This window comes from Mytilus californianus, unplaced genomic scaffold (genome assembly GCF_021869535.1).
Source record: "Mytilus californianus isolate M0D057914Y unplaced genomic scaffold, xbMytCali1.0.p SCAF_1, whole genome shotgun sequence".
Lineage (NCBI taxonomy): Eukaryota > Metazoa > Mollusca > Bivalvia > Mytilida > Mytilidae > Mytilus > Mytilus californianus.
The window spans coordinates 109,843,689-109,870,395 of NW_026262581.1; the positions used below are offsets into that span (position 1 = coordinate 109,843,689).

A 26,707-nucleotide genomic window follows, 5' to 3' on the forward strand; every position below is an offset into this window, starting at 1 on the left:
TCGAAGGAATTAGGGATTAAAATTCTAAAGTCCATGGACGGACAGAAAATTGATGAATTTTCATTTAAAAGGAAAGAACAGGCCATTATCTTAAGTGCAAAATCGGCTATCAAAGTTGATGATGATGTCATTACTGTTGATTCACAACTTCTCTTTCAGCGCTTTCTTGCTGCATCAAATGGCATATATGAAGATCAGTCTGAAATATTCACCTATGAACTATGTAGTCATCCCAGTTCAATGTTTGATCCAAATGGGCTCATGCGAACAGCACAAAAGTCTAGTCTTGCAGATGCTATTTGGGGAAAGGGCGATTGTTGCGCATTTGAAATGAACGAAAACGACAAAACTCAGTATATTATTGATGGCGGCTCTCTTCTCCATCGTATACACTGGCAAAGCGGACTTTCTTTCGGTGAAATTTGCCAGAGGTACGTTGACAGCGTAGAACGGAAATACAGTAATGCTATAGTTGTATGGTGCTCCGTATGAAGGACTGAACGTTCTTCGCTACAGAAAGTTTGCTGCAAGAGTATTGACAAACAAAACGTTCAAATTCATACTTTGCCGCCAACATCAAATGCGGCTTCATTTCATAGCCAGAGGGCTTATCTTCAAATGAAAATGTGGATGGACAAGGACAATTTAAATCCATGTGAATGGGGTTGGAAAGTCGCTAATGGAAACCTTGTTCCAGTTAAGTGTACGATGGACGCAGCTCCCTCTAAATTACTCAACATTATTCGATGCAATTGTAAGACAAACTGTGACACTAAAAGATGTACTTGTAGAAAAAACGGACTTGAATGTTCAGTAGCATGTGGCGAATGTAAAGGAACTGGTTGTACAAATTCGAACAAAACAGTTGACATGGACGATTAAGTGACAATTAACTTCAAAAGATCTATGTAGAATACACAAAAAAACGTAATTAGCATAGTTAAGGGGTTTGGGTAAAAACTACTACATGTTTTTGTTATCCTATAACGTAATTATTTTGGTTTCAAGAAAAAGTATCATACCGGTCAATCGGTTTTTATTGTTGTTATAAGTTCTATTGACTTGACGAATTTATCATTATTTGATCTCCCTCAATATTTAACATATACAAAGTAAATTTGAAGACTCATAATCTTATTTGAATTTGGTTTTTTTAAGAAAACATAAATTCCCAGTTTTTATCGATTTTTTGCTAAAAATCCAACATTTTCACCCAAAATTTTCAACTTCCTGTACTTTGAAGTTCATCATATTTTCAAAAATTCATTGTTGTAATAAGATCTATTGACTTGATTAAAAATTATGTACGTTGCTATTTTAGTTTTTTAATAACGGCAAATTTCCAGTTTTCAGCGATTTTTCAACAAAATCCAAGGTTTTCACCCAAAATTAACAATTTCCCTTCATCCAAACTTTCTCGATTTTTCATATGTTCAACAGTAACCCAAAATCAGCTAGGAAAACTAGAAGAACATTCTGTTGCAATTAGTTTGAGGTTTGGTCATATTTTGGCTAGAATGACTGGACTATAAGTGCAATAATCCTTTTATGATATAGTACCAAATATTTCAGCAACATTGGTGATACTATGTCCAATTCCAGCAGCTCTGACGCCAGAAATGTAGTTTATAACATGGTATTTTAAAAAATATAATAAAATGTATGGGTCACAGAACTTTTTTTTTAAGCTACAGGTTATGCAAAGTTGTCAGATTTTTTTAAGGATTATACATGGAAACAACAATTTTGTTGGAATAGAAAAAAAAACTAAAAGGTAGAATTTTGAAATAAAATATGAAAAGATGGCTCTTATAATGTGCTTTCAGAAAATGAAAATAAAAATTTGGGTCACTGTACTTGTTTTCTTGCTACAAAATAAAATAGATAAATTTCCTAAATCATTCCTTTACTAATTTAAATTATCTGAGATCTCTCTCCTTATATTGGTAAGTTAGATTTATTCTAATCAAACAAAATATGTTACAAATTGGTTTAAACAGTCACAAAAATAAAACAAATCACACAATTTTATTCAAATGAGAAGTCTTACAAATTTTGCATTATTTAATAAAGAATTTCAATAAGATTTGTTCGAAGAAATGGAATTAAGTAACTGAGAAAAGTCACTTTACTTATGTTTGGTTTTTATGTATTAAATATAATATTATGCTCATACATAAAGAGCATGCATGCGATTGTCAGTTATATATGTCCTTAAAGGTCCAAAAGATAAATACAAATAAAAGTCTGCAGTGTTGTTCTCTTTTTTATAATCATTATATCTGTATGAAATGAAACAATTTTTTGATTGTTTAATGGCAATCCATCTAAGCATGTATACCAAAATGAAAACTACCGGGAAAAAAGATTAATTGCTTAAAAAATAGTGTCTTACTTTGTACAGCTGTCCTGTCTAAAAAAAGCCCATAAGGACCAACATATTTGTAATAAGATTTGCTGTGGTAGTGTTTGATTTAAAAAGGTGACATTTATACTAAACTATTCAATGTGGACTTTTAGATTTCAGTTGTCTTAGGGTTAAATTTGAACCATATTACTTTAGAATATAGATTTTTTTCTGAATATTGAAAATCAGACTTGCTATAACAATGAAGTATAAGATATTAATATCATATAATTTTTATTTCTTTTTAGATTTGGGATGATAGACAGAAAATAAAGAATTACAACATTACTAGTCTAGAAAAACATGGGAAAATATGTGATCCAGATGGTATGGTTTATTTTATCTCTTTAATTATTAAGAAGTGTATTTTTTTATGCCCCCGCCGTAGCGGAGGGGGCATTAAGTTTTACCCTTGTCTGTCTGTACGTCCGTCCGTACGTACGTACATCCCAAAGTTGTTTTCCGTTCTCTAACTTTAGTTTGCCTCAACCAAATATTATAAAACTTATACACAATGCTTATTACCACAAAACACAGATCCAGTTTGAATTTTGGTGGCGTCACTTTAACCGTTCTAGAGTTATGCCCTTTACAAATGGAAAAATTACTGAATTTTTCGTTTCCGTTCTCTAATTTAAGTTTGCCTCAACCAAATGTTATGAAACTTATACACAATACTTATTACCACAAAACTCAGATCAAGTACAAATTTGGGTAGTTCCACTTTTACCGTTCTTCAGTTATGTCCCTTTATAACTTTATATGATATGCAAGCAGGGGCATCATCTGTGTCCCATGGACACATTCCCCATTTATTTTACATTATTTCATTAAATGTTGTTTTTGTTTTGATTGGAAGACTGTTAGACTATTTACACTTACTCCATCAAATATTTAATACCTCATAAAATAATATTGATGCTGCGTTCACATGTAATTCGAATTCAATTCGCATTAACTAATTCGAATAAGTTTAATTCGCATTCGAAACGTCTATTTGGAATTGCAAGTGCGTCAAATTCGCTTTACTGTCCTAACGACGTTAACTTTTAATTCGTATTAACAAAAACGCATTTTTAATGCGAATTGGATAATGCGATTTAGCCAATTCCAATCAATTCGAATTAAAAAAGAAGAGTGTGTGAACGCAATTAGCGAATTCGATTCACATTCGATTCGAATTCAATTCGAATTAAATGTACGTGTGAACGAGGCATAACATAGAGACCTAATGGGTAACTTTTTTAATTATAGATGAAAAATTATGAAATTAATTCCCAGAGTTCGTATATATTCTATACATGTATTTAACATACATAACATAACATCAAAAAATATTGATTTGAAAAAATGGATTTTTAAGAATTTTTTTCTGCAAATATATAGAAGTCAAACAGACTTTAGCAAAAACGATAAGCAGGACAAGATCTACACATAAGTCCAGATGACAGTTATTGCCCTTATATTACAATTTTTAGTCAACTCCTTATAGGAGTTATAACTCATAAATAATGATAATTGCACACTTTTTGTATTTTGGACTAAAACTTTAGTAGATAGAGAGAAATTGTAAACAGTAAAATGATCAGCAAGACACCATCAACAAAAGAGAGATTATAGTCATGAATTATATTCTAGTTTACAATGTTAGAGAGTGGCCATAGTTGAAGATGCACATACATCCAGGTGAGCAGAGTCTCTCGGCCTTTTGTCTTTGGTGGAAAATTTCACATGAAACATCTAATCTTTGTTTCACCTGCAACAAAAATCGCGGAAGGCGAGAAATAGGTGTTGCTTTTTTGGGTGGCGGCGTCATTGTTATTGGCTGGGTCAACAATTGTTAAGTTTTCTGCTTAATTCAGTTTGATAGGAACTTCTTGTTTTAGATCAATTATATTTTCTGTAAAGTTGCATTACTATCAGTAAATATAGTTTTACGACTATTTTCAGGCCCTGCCGATTAGGCCATGGTCCAGTGACTTTGAATTAATTAGCAATTTTCAATGTTAAGTTTTCTGCTTAAATCAGTTTGATAGGAACTACTTGTGATAGATCAATTATATTTTCTATAAAGTTGCTATTACTATCAGTACATATCAGTTTGATGACTATTTCGAGGCCCTGCCCCCTAGGTTATAGTCCAGTGACTTTGAATTAATTAGCAATTTTCAATGTTAAGTTTTCATCTTAAGTCAGTTTGATAGGAACTACTTGTGATAGATCAAGGATGTTTTTCTATAAAGTTGTATTACTATCAATACATATCAGTTTGATGACTATTTCAAGGCCCTGCCCCCATAGGTCATGGTCCAATGACTTTCAATCAATAATTACCAATTTTCAATGTTGCTGTCAATCAGATTGTCTTTTTCAGAATTGTCTGCCGACAGACAAGACATATCTCTGTGTCAACAGTTTATTTTACTTATTTCAGCTCATATTCATACCTACAAATAGCTAAATGGCAGGTATCAAGTTACTATTATCAATTTTGTTGCTATTCTGACATTGTATTACATTGAACTTATTATATACTGCATCTAAAGTTTGTTGAATATATCTATAGTTTATCAAGTCACAAAGTAACTATTATTGTTACATCCTTATTTATAAGGCTTGTGTGATATTATATGTTATGAATTCTATACATTTGAGTAAAGCTTGCATATTTATTCTCAATCCTCATTATAATATATTATTTACAAAAGTATAAGGCTTTCTGTGCATGTAATAATCATTTAATGCATAGTTTATTAGATTGTATAATAAATTAAGCTGTTTATGCAGTTTAAATTTCACAACAACAGAACTAGAAACAAAATTGATATACCGGTAATGTTTAATTTTTTATTTGGAGCCAATAAATGATTTTAATCAAACAGGAATGGTCCAAATAAGTTTTGTTCAGATTGGTACTTGAACTCATGAATAATCCGGAGAAGGAATGACTAGGGACCACTCTTCCAACATCCACAATTCCGGTATAAAATGAACTAGCAATTGTGCATTTATACATGTGTTATATGAATATGATGATATATGCTAACATTACGAGAGATCCTTCTGAAATTGAAAGTTTGTAATAATATTTTACAGGACAGTTTGGATCTGTATGTTGGTCAGCAAGTGAGAAAAATTTACTGTACATTGCTGAGAAAAAGAAATTGAAAACTGTTTCATATTTTGATTCAAAACCAAACAAGGATGATAAGAATGAAGAAGAAAAACCTGTCAAAGTAAGCTTCGAGTATACTGCCAAAGTTCTTGCATGTTTTCAGCAACAGGACATCTATGGATTCTGTATGCATGCTCACAGATAATTTCTGAACTTAGATATGGAGATATGTCTATAATAATTGTAATTCAAGGTCGCAAAACACATATTTCACAATGAACCGGCTTTCTCTTACGTTCAAGTTTTGAAATATATTCATGTAGTTTGATATTAAAAGAGTGACAAATATCTTCTATACTTTCATTTTAAAAAATGTCACTTTTGCCTGTGTCCTCATTTTTAGCTCACCTAGCCTGAAAGGCCAAGTGAGCTTTTCTCATCACTTGGAGTCCGTCGTCCTTCGTCCGTCGTCTGTCGTCGTCTGTCGTCGTCTATTAACTTTTACAAAAATCTTCTCCTCTGAAACTGCTGGGCCAAATTTAACAAAACTTAGCCATAATCATTATTGGGGTATCTAGTTTAAAAGATGTGTCCGATGAACCAGCCGGTCAACCAAGATGGCCGACATGGCTAAAAATAGAACATAGGGGTAAAATGCAAGGTTTGCCTATTATTTTGAAAACCGCTATGAATAGAGAAAATCTAACAAGGCAAAAATGTTCAGAATGTTGAGCTCTACCTATTGTTCATTTACTTCAAAACTGTCAGACGACTTCTTGCAGGAGTTATTGCCCATAGATGATGAATTTTACCATTTTTTTTAATTTTTGCCTATTATCTCGAAAATTATAATAGATAGGCAGAAACTTTGAAAAGTAAAAATGATCAGCAAGACAAGATCTACAAATAAGTCAAACATGTCCAAAATCTTTAGTCGACTCCTTATTAGGGTGATTGTCCTATAATGACGAAGTTACAAATTTGTTGTGTTTTTGCCTTATATCTTAAAAACTATATTAGATAGATAGAAACTTTAAATAGCAAAAATGATCAGCAAGACTAGATCTACAAATAAGTCAACATGACCGAAATTGTTAGTGTTTCCTTATTGAAGTTATTGCCTTTTAATGATGATTTTTCCCATTTTTGCCTATTATCTTGAAAACTGTAATAGATAGATAGAAACTTTAAATAGCACAAATGATCAGCAAGACAGGATCCACAAATAAGCCATAATGGCCGAAATCTTCAGTCGACTAATTATTGGAGTTATTGCCCTTTAATGATAATTTTTAACATTTTTTTGCATTTTTTGCGTATTATCTTGAAAACTATAATAGATAAAATTATCAGCTGGATAAGATCTACAAATATGCCAACATGACTGAAATTGTCAGTTAACTCTTGATAGAGTTATTCCCCTTTAATGATGATTTTTACTAAAAAGTGGCCAATGTTGAAGATGCAGGTGAGCGACACAGGCTCTTTAGAGCCTCTAGTTGTCTCGCCTCGACCCCTGCCCCCTCAGTCATGGTCTATTGACTTTGAAACTTTCCCTTAACTTGCATGTTAAAGTTTGTGTTGAGGTCAATTTAAAGGGAATTAAAATTACATTAAGGTGAGATATCTGTGTGAGAGTGATGGCTATGTTGCAATAACCTTGTGTTTCTAAACTTCTGTCTGTCATGTCTGTTCATCCTTACATCCAGCAGATATTTTCATCACACTTTTATCAGGTACTTCTTGATAGATTGACCTCATATTTAGTCAGCAACTTGACAGTAATGGGTTGTAGGTTGTGAGCTCTTTTCAGATCTGTCAGAGTCTTACTTCCTGTTGCTGATACCTCGAATATTGTAATAAAAAAAATGGCTGTTTAACTTAAATATAGCATTGATATTATACAGGGACAAGAACATGATTACATAGAAGACTGGGGTGAACAATTGGTGGGTAAAACATGTCCCGTTGTTTGTATCTTAGACATAGATAATGGTGATGTAAAAGTTCTGGATAACATACTGGACAATCATTCTCTGGGACAGGTAATAACCAGGTGTTAATCAAATCATTTTCATTTACTGATTTTTATACAACCGCAAAAAAATTTTGTGGTCATATATTGGTATGACGTTGGCGTCGTCGTCCGGCATCGTCATCGTCCAAAGACACATTGGCACTCTAACTTTAGTTTAAGTGAATGGATCTCTATGAAATTTTACCATAAGGTTCAATACCACAAAAGGAAGGTTGGGATTGATTTTGGGGGTTATGGTACCAACAGTTAAGGAATTAGGGGCCAAAAAGGGGCCAAAAATAAGCATTTTTGTAACTTCCAGACATAACTTGTGTGTTAGTGTATGGATCTCTCTGACATTGTACCACAAGGTTCCATATCACATAGGGAATGCTGGGATTGATTTTGGGGGTAATTGCCTCCAAATTTTAGGAATTAGGGGCCAAAAAAGGGGCAAAAAACAAGCATTTTTCTAGTTTCATGACAATAACTTGTGTGTAAGTGTATGGATCTTTATGAAATTGTACTACAAGGTTCCATATTACAAAGGGAAAGCTGGGTTTGAGTTTGGGGGTAATTGTCCTAAACATTTAGGAATTTGGGGCCAAAAAGGGGAAAAAAAACAAGCATTTTTTTCTAGTTTCCAGACAATAACTTGTGTGTAAGTGTATGGATCTCTTTGAAATTGTACTGCAAGGTACCATACCACAAAGGGAAGGCTGGGATTGAGTTTTGGGGGTGATGAATTATAGGGGGAGTTTCAAAAATTTGGGGGGGGGGGATTTTTTTTTTCCTTTTTTTTTCTTTAAAATTTTCCATTTTAAATTGGTTATTTCTGATTTATATATAAAAGCAAATAATAATGATATGGTTTGAATAGGTAAATTAAATTTTTAAGTTTTTAGACCACTTTCATTCTGTGTCAGAAACCTATGCTGTGTCAAATATTTAATTACAATCCAAATTCAGTGCTGTATCAAGCTTGAATGTTGTGTCCATACTTGCCCCAACTGTTCAGGGTTCGACCTCTGCGGTCGTATCAAGTTGCGCCAAGCGGAGCATTTTATATCATATACTGTGGATTCATTTGTATTTTTGTGGTAACAATTTTCAGGTATTTCCTGGGTTTAGGTGAACCACAAATTCAAATGTTCAATGAAATGCAAATTTTCTATATGTATCCACAAAAATACAGTTTTTTCTGAAAATTGGTACCCACAAAAACAAATTAATCCACAGTATCTAATGAACAGACTAATACATTACCAGTACAAAAAAGTACCTAGTTTTACTTGTTTAACAGTTAGTACAAAATATAAGACAAAATTTGTTTTAGATATCATTTTAGTTTGATTCCAACCATTAACAGTGCATTGTTTAATTCAATATTTCGATCAAAAATTCTTTTTAATATTTAAGGAAAGTATCAAACACTGTTACTAACATCATTCTTCTTGTGCCAAAAAAATCCACAAAAACAAAATATCAGATACTTCAAATGTTAAATATGAAGATAAAAACCATAACTCTGTTGGAAAAGTTTTACATTTTTAGTGTTAATCATGAGTATTTTACACCATCAAAGGCAGTATGGGCACCATCAGACTCGGGAGTGGTTTTCACTGGATGGAAGAATGGTCCATACAGATTAGGTCTAATATATTGTCCAATCAGAGAGTAAGTAGGTTCTTTTATAGACATAATTATAGATATAGTTGTGAAGAAAAAAAAAATTTCGAATCTGAAAATTATTTTTAAGAAAAGAAAAAGTTTTGGTTTCAAGGTGACCATGTTTGAAAAAAACCTGCATAATAGAGATTTGTAGAAATCTTTTTTATTGCAGAAATACACAAAATTTTGTAAAATAACTTTTACAAGAAATTTTGAGAGAATTGGACAGAACACAATTATTTATTTTTGGGTTTCTTGTATAGAAAAGAAAAATATTATGTTGATTTTTACCAATTTTAAATAATCTGCACTTGATGTATGCTATAGCTAGGAATTAATAATTAGGTTAATTGAAAAGTAATGTAGGAAATATAATACTTCCATTATAAAAACAATCATATATATGTAAAATATTGATCTTTTCCAGGAGTGCAATCTACTATTGGGATACTGTATCCAACAAATGTGGTAAGCAACTTTAAATATGCTTTATTTTTGTCCCCTGTGCAATGCGATGCGGGGAACATAGAAATATCTGGTGTCCATTCTAAAATCTCTGTTTCCGTCCATCCGGTCTTGTAGGCCCTCTCATGTGTACAATTCTAACTATTTTTATGAAATTTATCTCCAAAAATTAGTGCTGATCAACTATATTTAAAGAAGTTATGCCCTTGTTAATATAAATTATACGGAAATTTGCATTTTCAGCACTTTCATGCCTACATTTCCTGTAGGATTGTTATGAAATTTATATCAAATGTATTAGCAAGGTCTTAAAAAGTTGGATAATCAGTGCCAAGCAACTATTTTTTAGCTCATCTGGCCATAAGGCCATGTGATCTATTGCCATCACTTCGTCACATCATGACATCATCTTTCGTAATAAACTTTTTCAAAGATCTTCTCTGAAACTGCTGAACCAACTTCAACCAAACTTGGGGTGAACGATCCTTAAGGTATCTAGTATAAAGTTTGTGTTTTTTCTCAGTCAGTCAACAAGCATGGCCACCATGGCTAAAAATAGAACATAAGCGTAAAATGCACTAATTGTCCTTTATCTAGAAAACTATATTAGACAGAAAAAATCTGACAGTGGGGAAACTGCTCAGGATGTCAAGATCCACCTGCTTCCTATTTTAACCATCATTATCAGATGATTCAGAAAGGAGTTATTGCTATTGAATGATGATTTTTAACAATCTTTCTTGTTTTTGCCAATTTATATCCTGAAAATTATACATTTGTAATAGATAGGTAGAAATTGTTATGGTAAAAAATGATTAGCAGTACTAGATCTACAAAGATGCAATTGAAAAATTCTTTTGAGGAGTCAATAGTTTGCCAAATTGGGTATCTGTAATAGTTGGCCTTATTTTTACCAGGCATGGCTTTTTGTCAGAATATATTTTTAGATGTTATTCAAAACTTGATTTGTATTCCATAGAAAGACTGAGTGATGATACCAGATGCAGTGCACTGCCTAGATTTAGTCCAGATGGATCAAAATTAATATATTTTGATAATGATATAGGAGGTCCACATTACCAGTGTGCTAGACTGCTCATGGTAAGGAATGATTGCATATAACAGCAATAAAAGTCAGACAAGAAAATATTTGTGCTATGATATACTGGTATATTTTCTTTTTCAAAATCACCTTCAAACAATTGATACACGATATATTTAGTTTTTATGGAGTTTTAAACTTCTTTCGCTGTCACTGGCCCAGTGTAAGACTTTGTCATTATTTATCATCTGTCTAATGTCTATCCTTTCAGGTCAACTTTGAATGAAACCTTCAACTTACAAACTAATTTCACAAAGTGGCCTGTCATTAATTCCAATAGTGAAACATTAAAAAGAAATATTTATAAAAAACTTATTTACCCTTTTATACCAAAGGACAAGGGGGGCCTCGGTGGCCAAGTGGTCTAAGTAGTCGAACTACTGTAAGACTAACATGTCAACACTGAGGTTGTGAGTTCCAATCCCGCACGTGGCAGGTGCGCTCGACTCCAATCTTAATTGACTAGGATTGTCAGTTTTTCTACCAAAGGTTGGTGGTTTTCTCCAGGCACTCCAGCTTCCTCCACCAATAAAAACTGACTGCCACGAAATAGCACAATAGCGCTGAAAGTGGCGTTAAACACCAATCAATCAATCAACCAAATGACAAGGGTTAAAAGGAAGTATTTTGAAATTTAAATGTAGAAAGAAGATATACTGTGCTCATTATCATATTAGGAAATATCTATCCCATCGTGATATAAAAACATTGCTGATTTGAAAATAAGTTTTATTTTTTTATTTGATCTGATCTGCCAGATTCTGAAAATTTCATAAATAGTAATGATTCACTAAAAAAATTATGATCATTCTAAGATTTTTTTTTTTCCATATTGAACTTGGCCACATCAGAACAAAATCCTAAAGCAGTTTAATGTATAGAAACCAGTTGACAAGGTCTTGGCACCTTTGAATGTTTAACTGAAAATTTCTTTAATATATGTCACTGTAATTATAGCATGTAGATGCAGTACTTATTTAAAATTGATTATTTTGTATCACTTGCAATCAAAGTTTCGGTAGGCAAGGCTCTGGTATCACTTTTTTCAATAAGTCATATAGTCAATCAACTAGCTACTAAAAAAAGACTACTATCCAGATTCAGTAGCTGATTTTTTTAGCTGAAAAATGAAGTTTAATGAATTAATAATACACCAATCTTGAGTTGTTTTTTATGATTTAGTTAGGCCGGTTGACCTGAGGTCAATCAGCGTAAACAACGTCATCGAACAATCGGTTCATACTGTGACGTAATAACATAAGCATTTTGACAAATTAAATTTACTGGAAAGTGCACAAATTCGAAAGTCTTCTATTGAGCATTTTCATTGAGAGGGTTATACATTGTACTCCCTGTATATTTCAGTGTGATTGGCCATCCAGACAGACATCAGTGATAGTGGATATAGTTAAAGAACCTACAGGTTTGTTACATCATTTGCAAAATATAATGAAATAATAGACCCTAATCAAAAGTGAGTCCTAAGGTACCATGGTTGATAGAAAAAAGGTAATAACAACAATCACCATAACACATCAAACTTATCATTGAATTACTGTATTTAGGAATTGTTGCGATGTTTTTAAAAGCTAATATGTATAGCAAAAATAAAATCTCTCATTTTAAATTTTGATAGCATTATTGGTTTGCAGAATTTACTGAAATTGCAATAATTAATTTCACAATTGTGTCCATTGTTAAAAAATCACAATAATAGATGCACACAAAAATTTGTGAATTTACATTACATTAAACTTGCTTAACACAAGGAAGAGAATTTACATTACATGAAGCTTGCTTAACACAAGGAAGAGAATTTACATTACATGAAGCTTGCTTAACACAAGGAAGAGAATTTACATTACATGAAGCTTGCTTAACACAAGGAAGAAATCCAAATACTAACAATAAATCCTTCAGATAAATAAAAGTTTGTTACAAATGCAATCAAATAGAGAAATAGTGCATACCACATGGAATGCAGTAGCAGAATGTTATAATCTGGAGGCAAATTGATGTAATATCTGACTCTGGGCTTTAGCTTAAGGTACCAATATGCTTCAGGGGATAATACAAGGGCCAATATGGAAAATGCTATGTAATGATCTAAATATCTCTATTCAGCCTGTGAAATTGGAAAGAGAAAATTGAGTTAAACAACTGAATAAATCCCATACATTTATTTTATATATATTTTTTTTTTTTTTCTTTCTCTTTTGTTTTGGCTTTTTTTTTACGTATTGTTAAACATTCCAATGATTCCCTAATAATTCTCACAACAAAGTCTGGTATTCTCCAAATTTCTCCAAATTTGTATTGTTCCTAGCAATGATGTCACAAAATCTGATGGCATTAAAAAAAACATGAGCTTAATTTATTTGAATGTTATGTTGTTCATACAATTTTGCTATCAGCAAGGTTGGTTTCAGATCAAGTTAGTCTCACACATTGTACCTTACTTTAAACCAAAAGAGGGCTGATACAAAATTTGCAAATGAGGGCTGATATGGCCATCCCATTGAAATTGCATATGAAGCTGATATCAACCACTGGTGGGATACATCCTCTTCTGTGTATGCCATATCAACAATACAAAAGCAAGGTTATCACAAGAAAAAATATATTTTTTAAGGAATGACTGTAATATTTTTTCTGATTATGAAGAAATAACATAAAAAATGTGGTGCACACTGAATAACCCTTGTAGTAGGTTATTTAAAAGTGTGCACCACATTTTTGAGGTTATTTTGAATAGACAGAAAAAACATTACAATCATTCCTTATAATTTAATTCTAAATTCCATTTTTAGTGAGTAAATCATGAAAAAACATTGATGACGTCACGGTCACATGACAAAATTATGTCTATGAGCTGATAGACAAAAAACTTTCAGCCAATCAGAAGACATGTTACATCCAAAATTAAATTATTTTTTATTACAGTTAAAAGCTTTCCAGGTTTCTATGTAGCATCATTACCCACAAAGTGTTGGTCAGCTGACAACAGGAGGATAATTTTATCAAGTTTTTGGAGAAGTTCTGTGGTAAATATCTGTGTTCTAAGAATAACATGTCAATACTGTTATACCAACAAATGTGTATATCACAACTGTACTATTGTTTTACATATATATATATCCATGTTTTTGTGTACCTACACATTTAACAATGTTGTGACTACATACATGTATAAGTACTGTTGTAATTATTATTGTACTTACAGATTATCAATGGTTTTTTAAACAAGAGGGTGTTTCTCTGCTACAATCTCAACGAAGGGCGACAGAGTTTGAAAGACCGTTGATAGTCTGTTTATCCCTATTTTGCCTGTGACTTCGTTGATGTTTACATTGACAACGGCACATGCGCCTTTAGTTTCTGGCAATAATTTTCTATCTCAAGCGAGTAGCATGATATGAAAAATTATCATAAAAAGATCAAAGGAAAAATACGCAAAATAGTGATAATTATTTATACTGGAGTTAGAACACTTCCTGTTGTCTTTATTTTCTGAATATATCAGCATAGGGATGTTTTGTTCAATGTCAATTTTATGGCACATCATTTCTTCACAATCAGTAAATCATTTAGGGATTGAAAATTAGTTTAAATTTATGTTTCCACTTAAATGACTATTGTAGGCATTTTTAGCTGCATTATAAAAACAATATTAGATTGATATCAGAAAAATATCAACTTTTTGTATTTTGCAACAAAAGTTGAAGGGTGTGTTTATCTTGCCCTTCCCCAGTTTCTAAGCCTCATACAAAAGAAGTCAGTATTTATCTAATATTGACCTAATATTGTATATATCTTTCATGATAGCTGCTATAAAACTAAGGACACATCTATGTATCTCTATATAAAATATTTAAATATATGCAAGCATGTTTATTTTTATATACAATGTATATATATATATATATGAGGTAAATTATATGGCCTCCCAAATACCGTTTCGATTCCTAACATCACTGAAGAGACATTAATTGTCGAAATCCGGATATGGTGTACAAATTTTTGCACCCGAGTCATGTTTGCGGTATACCATCTTATCCGCAAGTTTATTGTTTTCTGTTTGGTAATAAATTATTTATAAGATCTATTTTGTTAAATCTTGTGATCTGTTTATTTGGCAATAGCCAATGGCAGTCAGCAGGGTTTAAGAACATCAGTTGTTTGACCTGCTAGTCAAATGCGTTTTGTTAAAATATACTTTTTCACTCATTTGGTCTTTTGGAAAATGTTGTTTGTGCTGTATTTAGACCCCTCTACAAAGAAATTTGTTTTGCATGCACACGTATAAAAATTGCGGTTTTTATCCAACGCAATCATAGGTTTGAACGTTGTTTTCAATTTAGACTTGTTTATATATATATATATCTTTCAGGCTTTAGTAGTTGTTGATGTAAAAGACAAAACTGTCACAAGGTTGAAAACAAGTAAGTTGGAATTGAAAACTATTTTTATAGTCCTAATATACTTTCAATTAACTGCATGAAATAAGAAAAAAATGATTAAGAGGTGAAGATACTTCAGAAAATAAGCCATTGAAAAACAGGAAATTAAATTGTAAAAAAATGAAGTGTTATAGATAAAATTCAGTCAGATTTCAAAATGTAGTTGACTGACTTGTTTACAAATTTTGACCTAATAGGGTGGAACTGGTTTCTGGTTTTCTTAAATGATTTTACAAAGTTAAATGATTGATATATATAAATCAATTCTTTATTTGTGAGTTCTTGGTAAGTATACTGTTAAAAAACAAATAATATACAGTCAAACCTGTAAAAAATGTCACCTCTTAAAATGAATAACCTGTCTTGTAAGGTCACGTTTTCCATGTTTCACCTATGCATATTGAACCTCAATTCAAAGGTCACCACTCCTATAAGGTCAATTTTCTATTGTCCTGAAGGGGACCTTTATATAGAGGTGTGACTGTAATGTGTTTACAAATTTAGGCCTAATATAGTAATAAAAAGCAGCCACCTAATTTGTGTAATCAACTCCTTTTACAGCTTTCAACCGAGATCCCTGAAACTTCACAGGGAGCATGCTTCACCGCGTTTTTACATACATCACTCATTAACTTCCTGTTTACGGAATACTTGTAGGGGGGGGGGAGTATCTTTAGTGAACAATAGCCTACTGTTGAACTTGTACTTTCAGATGTAAAAGGTGATGCAGTATTGATGGATGTTTTAATGGACAAACTTCTTGTAAAATGTAGTGCCTTAAATCAACCACCTTATTTGGTATGTACACTAACTTTATGCACTTCATTCAGATGGACCAAATATTTAACCCTAGTAGTCTAATTTACTAATTAATAAAAACCATTACGCAGTGTTTTTAAATTCCTGAAGTGATATCTGTTTGATCAAAAGTAGCATTTAAATAAAGAAGTATCTAGCCATAAAATATTTCTATAATAGGCTTGTTAAAGCAATTGCTTTCATGCTATGGTGTATAGCCATCTTTGTGACCCAGATCAAGCAAAGTTTTTTGAGCAGATTCCTGGTCTGTCATTCTAAAACTCCTAAGTATGTTTTCTAATGAAATACGTTAATTGAAACAGTTGAAAAACATTAGTGGGTTTGAGAAGTTTCAACACATGTTCTTGTAGATATACTTTTGTATTTAAAGGGACAACCGTTTGACTATAAAAGAACATAGAAGTCTGAGTGAAAAAAGTGCATTTTTATACCTGCAATTTCGTTCTTGAGATGTTTCAACAAAATATTGAATCATGTCAGTTGTTGATTTAATATTGAAAATTTGACTGAATTATCTCTTATACGGTTTTATGTTGTTTGATTCATTTTTCTTTTTGAAAGAGGTCAAGTTGCTCTTGTTCATTCATAAAATTATCGTTCATTCATAAAATTATCGTAAAATCACTACGCACGTTATAGTAATGTAATCTTATCTCGCATTATTTGTTTTAAATTAAAAGTAGCACAGTTTACGCGTTCTGATTACTCTTACCATGTTTTTAATACTTCCTTGAAATTACGGGCCCTGTTATTTATTAAGGGTTTCCTTGATTACTGTTGATACTGATAGACTCCACTCTGTAAACAAATGATATAATGACAGATTCAAATGTTATAATGACCCTAATGATCACCTGTAATTCCCTATGTTTACGTATCTAAAAATAGACACCATAACTGACCTTGAAATGTTGTTTGAACAAATAATATTGCGAAACGAAACCTGTGTTAAAAACACATAACAATAAGTTCGTTTTCCTTTTTTGTCATAATTCTGTAAGATTTATCATCTTACAGATGAAATGGAAACGTCGAAATACGAAAGACTCCAAGTTGAGAGTAAGAGATATTCTCAAACAATTTGGAATTTTGTTGTTTCATTGACCAAAACTGATTGTCATAATAATAGACTTTTTAACAGTAGTCTTACCAAAAACATATATTTGTATCATATAAGACAAATTTAGCAACTTCTTGGGAAGGGCTTAAATTCATACTCATATCAAAATTTCTATGAGAAATGTAAAAAAGCAAGATATTTGATACTTTTCCTGCTTTGTCATAACACAGCAAGGTAGAAGTTTAAAATGAAATAAAGAACAAAGCATTTTAGATATACTAATGTCTTGTGTGATTATCATTAAGATGTAACAGTTCATACATAATATTATGAATTCTAGCCAACCCTTTATAAAAAAAATTAATATGCTTAAGACCACAACATGATAAAACTCTGGTTTATTTGGTAGATTTCAACAACAAAGTGTGTAAGTGATGGTTACTGATCTGTTATTATAATTGATAGTTGTTGGATAAAATTAATTCTCTTTTAAGTACCTGTAAACATGATTTAAATGCAGTCATTCCTGTTGAAATTGCCTGAACTGATCTGTTAAGAGAATCTCCTTTATCTTGCGATCAACCACATTAACTGCATAAAATTATATTGTTATGAAAAAGGTACACCAAATAAATATATACCATTTCCATTATACAGGCTATAAGTTCCTTGCCAGCTGCTGGACAGGAAGGGGAGATTACTGTATGTCCACTTGATGAACCTATACCTGTTCCTGGAATATCATGGGAAGTTCAAACATTCTCTCCAACAGACAGACCCCATTCTAAATTTGGTAAATGATGAAAATTTATTTCAGCTTTCACTTGTATTTAATTATCCTTCATTTAAAAAATGTAAAAAAAAATGAACAGTTTAATTAGGACTTACAAAAGTTTAAAACTTTAGCTTTTTGACCAGGTTTTCCACTTAAAAAGGGGGCCTCCATGGTTGAGTGGTCTAAGTATTTCATCTAAAGCAATCATTTGCCAGTCAACACTGAGGTTGTGAGTTTGGAAGTCACTCTTTGTAGGTGTGTTTGATTCAGATCTTAATTGACTAGGATTGAAAGTTTTCCTATCAAAGGTCTGTGGTTCCCTCCATGTACTCCGGCTTCCTCCGCCAATAAAAACTGACTGCCACAACATAGTTAAGAGTGCTGAAAGGGGCATTAAACACCTATTTATTAGGGATAGTATAACAGGTGGTAGATCTATCTTTTTCTTTACAATAGCTTGAGAACTGTTTAATCAATTTATTTTTATATTTATATGTTGTGATTGACCACAAAATGGAGGTCTAAGTTCAATTTTCATTTTGCTTTTCAGTAGATTTGCTTCTTGATTGCTTGGGAAATGAACTTTATGACAATTCCATCGAATAACTTAAGAGTTCTTAGTCCAATCCTTTTCAAATTTTGATATATTGTTTATTATGGCAAGATAATGACCCTTGATTGTTTTAATAATGATTCTAATTATGGAACAAAAACCTGGTTTGCTGTCGTTTTGTCTGCCTCTTGTTTTTCATTTAGAATTCAGTTTTAAAAGTATGGTTTCTTTTTTCCATTTAAACCATTACAGTTTTATATTAGTGGAATTATGTCATGGTGATCTCTTTTAAAACTAAATTCGTATCAGTTAAATGAACAGAATATCTGTCAGCCAACCAAGATAAGCATGATTGCCATCTGTTCAATATATTGTCATATTAGCCTTGTCCTTTGGAAAAAAACTTATATTGTAGCCACAAGCTTTATGAAAGTATTACAAATAGGGGATACCCAGGCTAAAATTTTATTGTGGGAACTTCTGTTTCAGGAGCATTGAACTATGAAACAATTCTAGTGATGCCAGAAGTCTTGGATGTTAAACCACCACTTATTGTGTTCCCACATGGTAAGTTATTCTATTTGTTCAGAAATTTCAGATGTGAAAACCACCACTTCTTGTGTTTCCATATGGTAAGTAACTCTGAGTGATGCCAGAAGTCTCAGATATTTTAAAAAATCACATATGGTAAGTTTATCTTAGCAGTATAACACATTTAAGGTTAAAATCAGTAAAGCATGTTAATCTATTGTTGCTTTTTAAACAGTATACTTTATAGCCCAAATCAGTTGTTTGAATCTATTTTTTATCAAATTTTTATACACTTGTTATTTCAGGAAGACCTCATTCTGTCTTTACAGAAGGATGTATGTTGTACACTTGTTATTTAAGGAGGACCTCATTCTGTCTGTACTGAAGGATATATTGACCTCATTCTGTCTTTACAGAAGGATATATGTTGTACACTTGTTATTTCAGGAGGACCTCATTCTGTCTTTACAGAAGGTCATATGTTGTACACTTGTTATTTCAGAAGGACCTCATTCTGTCTTTACAGAAGGATATATGTTGTACATTTGTTATTTCAAGAGGACCTCATTCTGTCTGTACAGAAGGATATATGTTGTATGCTTGTTATTTCAGGAGGACCTCATTCTGTCTTTACAGAAGGATATATGTTGTACACTTGTTATTTCATGAGGACCTCATTCTGTCTTTACAGAAGGATATATGTTATACACTTGTTATTTCAGGAGGACCGCATTCTGTCTGTACAGAAGGATATATGTTGTATGCTTGTTATTTCAGGAGGACCTCATTCTGTCTTTACAGAAGGATATATGTTGTACACTTGTTATTTCAGGAGGACCTCATTCTGTCTGTACAGAAGGATATATGGACCTCATTCTGTCTTTACATAAGGATATATGTTGTACACTTGTTATTTCAGGAGGACCTCATTCTGTCTGTACAGAAGGATATATGCTGTATGCTTGTTATTTCAGGAGGACCTCATTCTGTCTTTACAGAAGGATATATGTTGTACACTTGTTATTTCATGAGGACCTCATTCTGTCTTTACAGAAGGATATATGTTATACACTTGTTATTTCAGGAGGACAGCATTCTGTCTGTACAGAAGGATATATGTTGTATGCTTGTTATTTCAGGAGGACCTCATTCTGTCTTTACAGAAGGGTATATGTTGTACACTTGTTATTTCAGGAGGACCTCATTCTGTCTGTACAGAAGGATATATGGACCTCATTCTGTCTTTACATAAGGATATATGTTGTACACTTGTTATTTCAGGAGGACCTCATTCTGTCTGTACAGAAGGATATATGCTGTATGCTTGTTATTTCAGGAGGACCTCATTCTGTCTTTACAGAAGGATATATGTTGTACACTTGTTATTTCAGGAGGACCTCATTCTGTCTTTACAGAAGGATATGTGTTGTACACTTGTTTTTTCAGGAGGACCTCATTCTGTCTTTACAGAAGGATATATGTTATACACTTCCTGTCTCATTGCCAGTGGATTTGCAGTTTTGTACAGTAGGTGAACACTACAAATAATTTTGAATTACAGTCGAACCTCGTTGTGTCGAACTCGGTTGTGTTGAAGTAATTTCTCTGTCCCGGTAAAATTCCTGTTTGATCAATGCATTATTACCTCTGATGAGTCGAACTCAGTTGATTCAAATACTCAGTTAAGTCGAGTAAATTTTATAGTCCCGTCAATGTATAATTGATGTAAATTGACCCTGATGTCTCGAATATTGAAAGTAAGAATTTTTCGAAAGATACAGACCTAATGATAAAAATTCAAATCGATGTATTTCTTATGTAACCTAATCATTTACAAAAGAGATTACAGCTGAGTAAACATACTTGTTTGTATAACAGTTAAAATGACATGTTTATGGTGACCGGTAATTAACACCTTTGTTGATTGTCCAAGTGGAACGTTAGTGTGTTGAACATATTTCACGTGATATAAAAACGAAACTAATTTAAATGACCCAAGCCGAGATTAAATGAATCGTTAGAATTAAAATTAATTAATTACAATAAATAAAGTTAAGACAATTATGATCATTTAATAATAATTTAATGTATAGCAGACGACCTCATCAGAGACCGTTTAGAACTTGTTTCGTTCCGCGAGTGATTTCATAATTTATATATAGTGACTGACCTTTGTAAATATTTGTGTTTACTATTGATTTTTTTTTTGTTTTGTGCATGATCTGAATTAGGACTTGTGTGTTTGATTAATATGAAGAACCAAAAAATATGGAGATTGAATACACAATCAAAAAGTGTTATATCGAAAAAAGGCACACTGTTCAAAGTATCTGGTTTACACAAATCTCATAACGTATTTCATGTATTCCAAATTTATGACGACACACTCGACCTCGGATAAGTCGAATACTTTGGTCCGGTCCCTTCGACTTACACATAACGAGGTCGACTGTATTATTTTTATTATGGCCGCGCCGAATGGCGGATCGCCCATTAGTGATCAGTCTGTCCGTCCGTCTGTTGTACCGTCTGTCTGTCCGTCCGTCCGTCTGTCCGGCCGTAACAAATTGTGTCCGGTCTATATCTAGAGAAACATTATGATTTCATACTTTATACTTGACATGTATATTAACCAACACCAGAGGGTGTGTCATAATATATGTACAAATTCCTAGGTCAAAGGTCAAGGTCAAAAACTTGGGTTTCAGTTGACAACCCCAGGTCCTATGGTAAAGATCGTGTCCGCTCTATATCTTGAGAACCATTATGATTTCAAAGTTTATACTTTACATGTATATTAACCAACACCAGAGGGTGTGTCATAATGTATGTACAACTTCCTAGGTCAAAGGTCAAGGTCAAAAACTTTGGTTTTCAGTTGACAACCCCATGTCCTATAGTGAAGATCGTGTCCACTCTATATCTAGAGAACCATTATGATTTCAAAGTTTATACTTGACATTTATATTATCCAACACCAGAGGATGTGTCATAATGTATGTACAACTTCCTAGGTCAAAGGTCAAGCTCAAAAACTTTGGTAAAGATACAAATTTTTACCACACATTATTCACAGCGGGGCCCACAGAGATAGCTCCCATCTCAATGATGTCTAGTTATTTAATGTTAAGATAGTTGTATGTAAATATTACTCCCACAAAGTATTTATTCACTGAGGGTATTCTTATAATAATGTGAAACTTTTTTCATTTAAAGTGGATGATTGTAATGAACCATGGATCAAAGTGATAGAAATTGTGGCCAATTTAGAGCTGGACATATGATAAAGATACCAGTCTATATTTGAAGACAGTTTGTTGACCTCTGATCAACACCACAACTAAAATTACTTTCAAATATTTAAACTTTTCCCCCCAAAAAATCAGACCATAATTTATTAATTTTATTAAAGATAATGCAATAATCCTGAGTATGATAAACATTAAAGCCCTTTTTACCTTTTTCAAAGAATTTACTATATGAACAGTGTTTCTGAAGTTTAATCAATGTTTGCTGAAGTCATGATGTTCTGTTGTGCATAGGTTATTCCATTCTTTTAAAAAATATATATATATAATCACATGGTCAAATGCCTTACAAAGGTAACATGTACATGCATATAAATTGCCCACTTCACAGTTTTATTTAATGCTATTTTGCATCTAATTAGAGCATGAAGAGCTACATATGAATAAAAAAATGATAATTGTAACTTTTATACCAAGATAAAGCAAATTAAATATACAGAAAGTGATAAGTACAAATGTCTGTATACATGTAAATTTTGTAATCAATAAAGCAGTTGAGACATTTTAGTGTGTTCACTCTTATTTCATATACATTTTACAGTAAACTACAGAGGCTCCTTAGGATTTGGTGACAATAATTTAAGATCATTGCCAGGGAATGTTGGTGACCAGGATGTTAAAGATTGTCAGGTTAGAGGTTAATTTTTGTCGAGCCTTCGACCTTTGTCGAAAAAGCGAGACATAGGGATCCTACATTCCGTCGTCGTCGGCGGTGTCCACAAATATTCACTCTGTGGTTAAAGTTTTTCAAATTTTAATAACTTTCTTAAACTATCCTGGATTTCTACCAAACTTGGACAGAAGCTTGTTTATGATCATAAGATAATATTCAAAAGTAAATTTTGTAAAAAAAAAATTCCATTTTATCCGTATTTTACTTATAAATGGACTTAGTTTTTCTGCCAGGAAACATTACATTCACTCTGTGGTTAAAGTTTTTAAAATTTTAACAACTTTCTTAAACTATCCTGGATTTCTACCAAACTTGGAAAGAAGCTTGTTTATGATCATAAGATAGTATCCAGAAGTAAATTTTGTAAAAAAAAAAATTCTATTTTTTCCGTATTTTACTTATAAATGGACTTAGTTTTTCTGCCAGTTAACATTACATTCACTCTGTGGTTAAAGTTTTTAAAATTTTAACAACTTTCTTAAACTATCCTGGATTTCTACCAAACTTGGAAAGAAGCTTGTTTATGATCATAAGATAGTATCCAGAAGTAAATTTTGTAAAAAAAAAAATTCCATTTTTTCCGTATTTTACTTATAAATGGACTTAGTTTTTCTGCCAGTTAACATTACATTCACTCTGTGGTTAAAGTTTTTAAAATTTTAACAACTTTCTTAAACTATCCTGGATTTCTACCAAACTTGGAAAGAAGCTTGTTTATGATCATAAGATAGTATCCAGAAGTAAATTTTGTAAAAAAAAAAATTCCATTTTTTCCGTATTTTACTTATAAATGGACTTAGTTTTTCTGCCAGTTAACATTACATTCACTCTGTGGTTAAAGTTTTTAAAATTTTAACAACTTTCTTAAACTATCCTGGATTTCTACCAAACTTGGAAAGAAGCTTGTTTATGATCATAAGATAGTATCCAGAAGTAAATTTTGTAAAAAAAAAAATTCCATTTTTTCCGTATTTTACTTATAAATGGACTTAGTTTTTCTGCCAGTTAACATTACATTCACTCTGTGGTTAAAGTTTTTAAAATTTTAACAACTTTCTTAAACTATCCTGGATTTGTACCAAACTTGGACAGAAGCTTGTTTATGATTAAAAGCTAGTATCTAGAAGGAAATTTTGTTAAAATTTTGTTCAATTTTTTCTGTATTTTACTTATAAATGGACTTAGTTTTTCTTCCAGTTAACATTACATACAGTCTGCAGTTTAAGTTTTTAAAACATTAGATTCATAAACTATCCTGGATTTTTACCAAACTTGGACAGAAGCTACTTACAATCAAAAGATAGTATAGAGAGGAATATTTTTATTAATTTTTTCCTCATTTTTGTTGAGCCTGCGATTAACAGCAAAAGTAGGCGAGACACTAGGTTCCACGGAACCCTTACAAATTTTTAGCTCACCTGGCCTAAAGGCCTTATGTCAAAACTGTCCGAGGACTTCTTATAGAAGTTAAAGCCCTTAAGTGTCAAACTTTATCATTTTTTTTCATTTTTAGCTCACCTGGCCCGAAGGGCCAAGTGAGCTTTTCTCATCACTTGGCGTCCGTCGTCCGTCTTCCGGCGGCGTCCGGCGTCGTCCGTCGTCGGCGTAAACTTTTTACATTTTGAACTTCTTCTAGAGAACCACTGAATGGAATGAAACCAAACATGGCATGAATGTTTCTTATGAGGTGCTGACCAAGTATTGTTACTTTGTAGCCGATCCATCATCCAAGATGGCCGCCAGCGGGGAATTTAGTTTAACATAGGACCCTATGGGAAATGCATACAAATGACTTCTTTTAGAGAACAACTAAATGGTATGAAACCAAACATGGCATGAATGTTCCTTTTGAGGTGCTGACCAAGTGTTGTTACTTTGTAGCCGATCCATCATCCAAGATGGCCGCCAGCGGGGAACTTAGTTTAACATAGGACCCTATGGGAAATACATACAAATGTCTTCTTTTAGAGAACCACTGAATGGAATGAAATCAAACATGCCATGAATGTTCCTTATGAGGTGCTGACTAAGTGTTGTTACTTTGTAGCCGATCCATCATCCAAGATGGCCGCTAGCGGGGGACTTAGTTTAACATAGGACCCTATGGGAAATACATAAAAATGTCTTCTTTTAGAGAACCAATAAATGGAATGGTACCAAACATGGCATGAATGTTCCTTATGAGATGCTGACCAAGTGTTGTAACTTTGCAGTCGATCCATCATCCAAGATGGCCCCAAGCAAAGGACTTGGTTTGACATAGGACCCTATGGGAAATACATACAAATGTCTTCTTTTAGAGAACCACAGAATGGAATGAAACCAAACATGGCATGAATGTTCCTTATGAGATGCTTACCAAGTGTTGTTACTTTGTAGCCGATCCATCATCCAAGATGGCCGCCAGCGGGGAACTTAGTTTAACATAGGACCCTATGGGAAATACATACAAATGTCTTCTTTTAGAGAACCACTGAATGGAATGAAACCAAACATGGCATGAATGTTCCTTATGAGGTGCTGACCAAATGTTGTTACTTTGCAGTCGGTCCATCATCCAAGATGGCCGACAGCAGGGGACTTAGTTTAACATTGGACCCTATGGGAAATACATACAAATGTCTTCTTTTAGAGAACCACTGAATGGAATGAAACAAAACATGGCATGAATGTTCCTTATAAGGTGCTGACCAAGTGTTGTAACTTTGCAGTCGGTCCATCATCCAAGATGGCTGCCAGCGGGGGACTTAGTTTAACATAGGACCCTATGGGAAATACATACAAATGTCTTCTCTTAGAGAACCAGTGAATGGAATGAAACCAAACATGGCATGAATGTTCCTTATAAGGTGCTGACCAAGTGTTGTTACTTTGCAGCCGATCCATCATCCAAGATGGCCGCCAGTGGGTGACTTAATTTAACATAGGATCCTATGGGAAATACATACAAAATGTCTTCTTTTAGAGAACTACTGAATGGAATGGAACCAAACATGGCATTAATGTTCCTTATGAGGTATTGACCAAGTGTTGTTTCTTTGCAGCCGATCCATCATCCAAGATGGCCGCCAGCGGGGGACTTAGTTTAACATAGGACCCTATGTGAAATACATACAAATGTCTTCTTTTAGAGAACCACTGAATGGAATGAAACCAAACATGGCATGAATGTTCCTTATGAGGTGCTGACCATGTGCTGCTACTTTGTTGCTGATTTACTGTTCAAGATGGCCACCAGGATATTTTATTAAATAACGGGACCAATATTAATCCAAATTTGGCCTCAATCATTATTATTTGGGTATCTGTTATGATTTTTATCTATCTTTACATGATTTCTAAAACCAAAGTAGAGTCAGGTGAGCGACACAGGCTCTTGAGAGCCTCTAGTTGTCTATTACTGTAAATTCAGAAATTATTGCGTGCATTTATTATTGCGATTTTGTCATTTTGGACTAAAATGCGATTTTAATTTTTGCGATATTGTGAAAAATCCTGTTTAATTCATATAAAAAATTTTAAAATGCGAGTTTAAATTATTGCGATTATAACCCTGTCGCATTTTTCGCAATAATAAAAACATCGCAATAATTTCTTAATTTACAGTATTCTGATTAACTATAATAGATACTGAAAAAATTTATTAGGAAAAATGATTAACAAGACAAGATCTACAAATAAGTCATCATGACTGAAATCATCAGACAACTCATTATTGGAGTAATTGCTATTTATTGGACGAAATTTACCA

At 32.7% G+C, this 26,707-nt stretch overlaps 1 protein-coding gene across 3 annotated transcripts in view; it reads left to right on the forward strand.

Moving 5' to 3' along the window:
• LOC127730396 (acylamino-acid-releasing enzyme-like) overlaps positions 1–26,707 on the forward strand; it is a 50,118-nt gene that overhangs the window by 6,435 nt on the left and 16,976 nt on the right. For 2 of the 3 annotated variants that reach the window (XM_052238781.1, XM_052238789.1), the window contains 14 exons: positions 2,656–2,734; positions 5,504–5,643; positions 7,430–7,567; positions 9,125–9,216; positions 9,638–9,678; positions 10,655–10,776; positions 12,143–12,200; positions 13,721–13,821; positions 15,168–15,219; positions 15,950–16,035; positions 17,774–17,909; positions 18,934–19,011; positions 20,422–20,502; positions 22,825–22,913. In XM_052238781.1, coding sequence (XP_052094741.1) covers positions 2,656–2,734; positions 5,504–5,643; positions 7,430–7,567; positions 9,125–9,216; positions 9,638–9,678; positions 10,655–10,776; positions 12,143–12,200; positions 13,721–13,821; positions 15,168–15,219; positions 15,950–16,035; positions 17,774–17,909; positions 18,934–19,011; positions 20,422–20,502; positions 22,825–22,913 — 1,293 coding nt within the window. Of the gene's footprint in view, positions 1–2,655; positions 2,735–4,853; positions 4,876–5,503; positions 5,644–7,429; positions 7,568–9,124; positions 9,217–9,637; positions 9,679–10,654; positions 10,777–12,142; positions 12,201–13,720; positions 13,822–15,167; positions 15,220–15,949; positions 16,036–17,773; positions 17,910–18,933; positions 19,012–20,421; positions 20,503–22,824; positions 22,914–26,707 lie in introns of those variants that run through there. The other variant, XM_052238797.1, reaches the window with a different exon arrangement.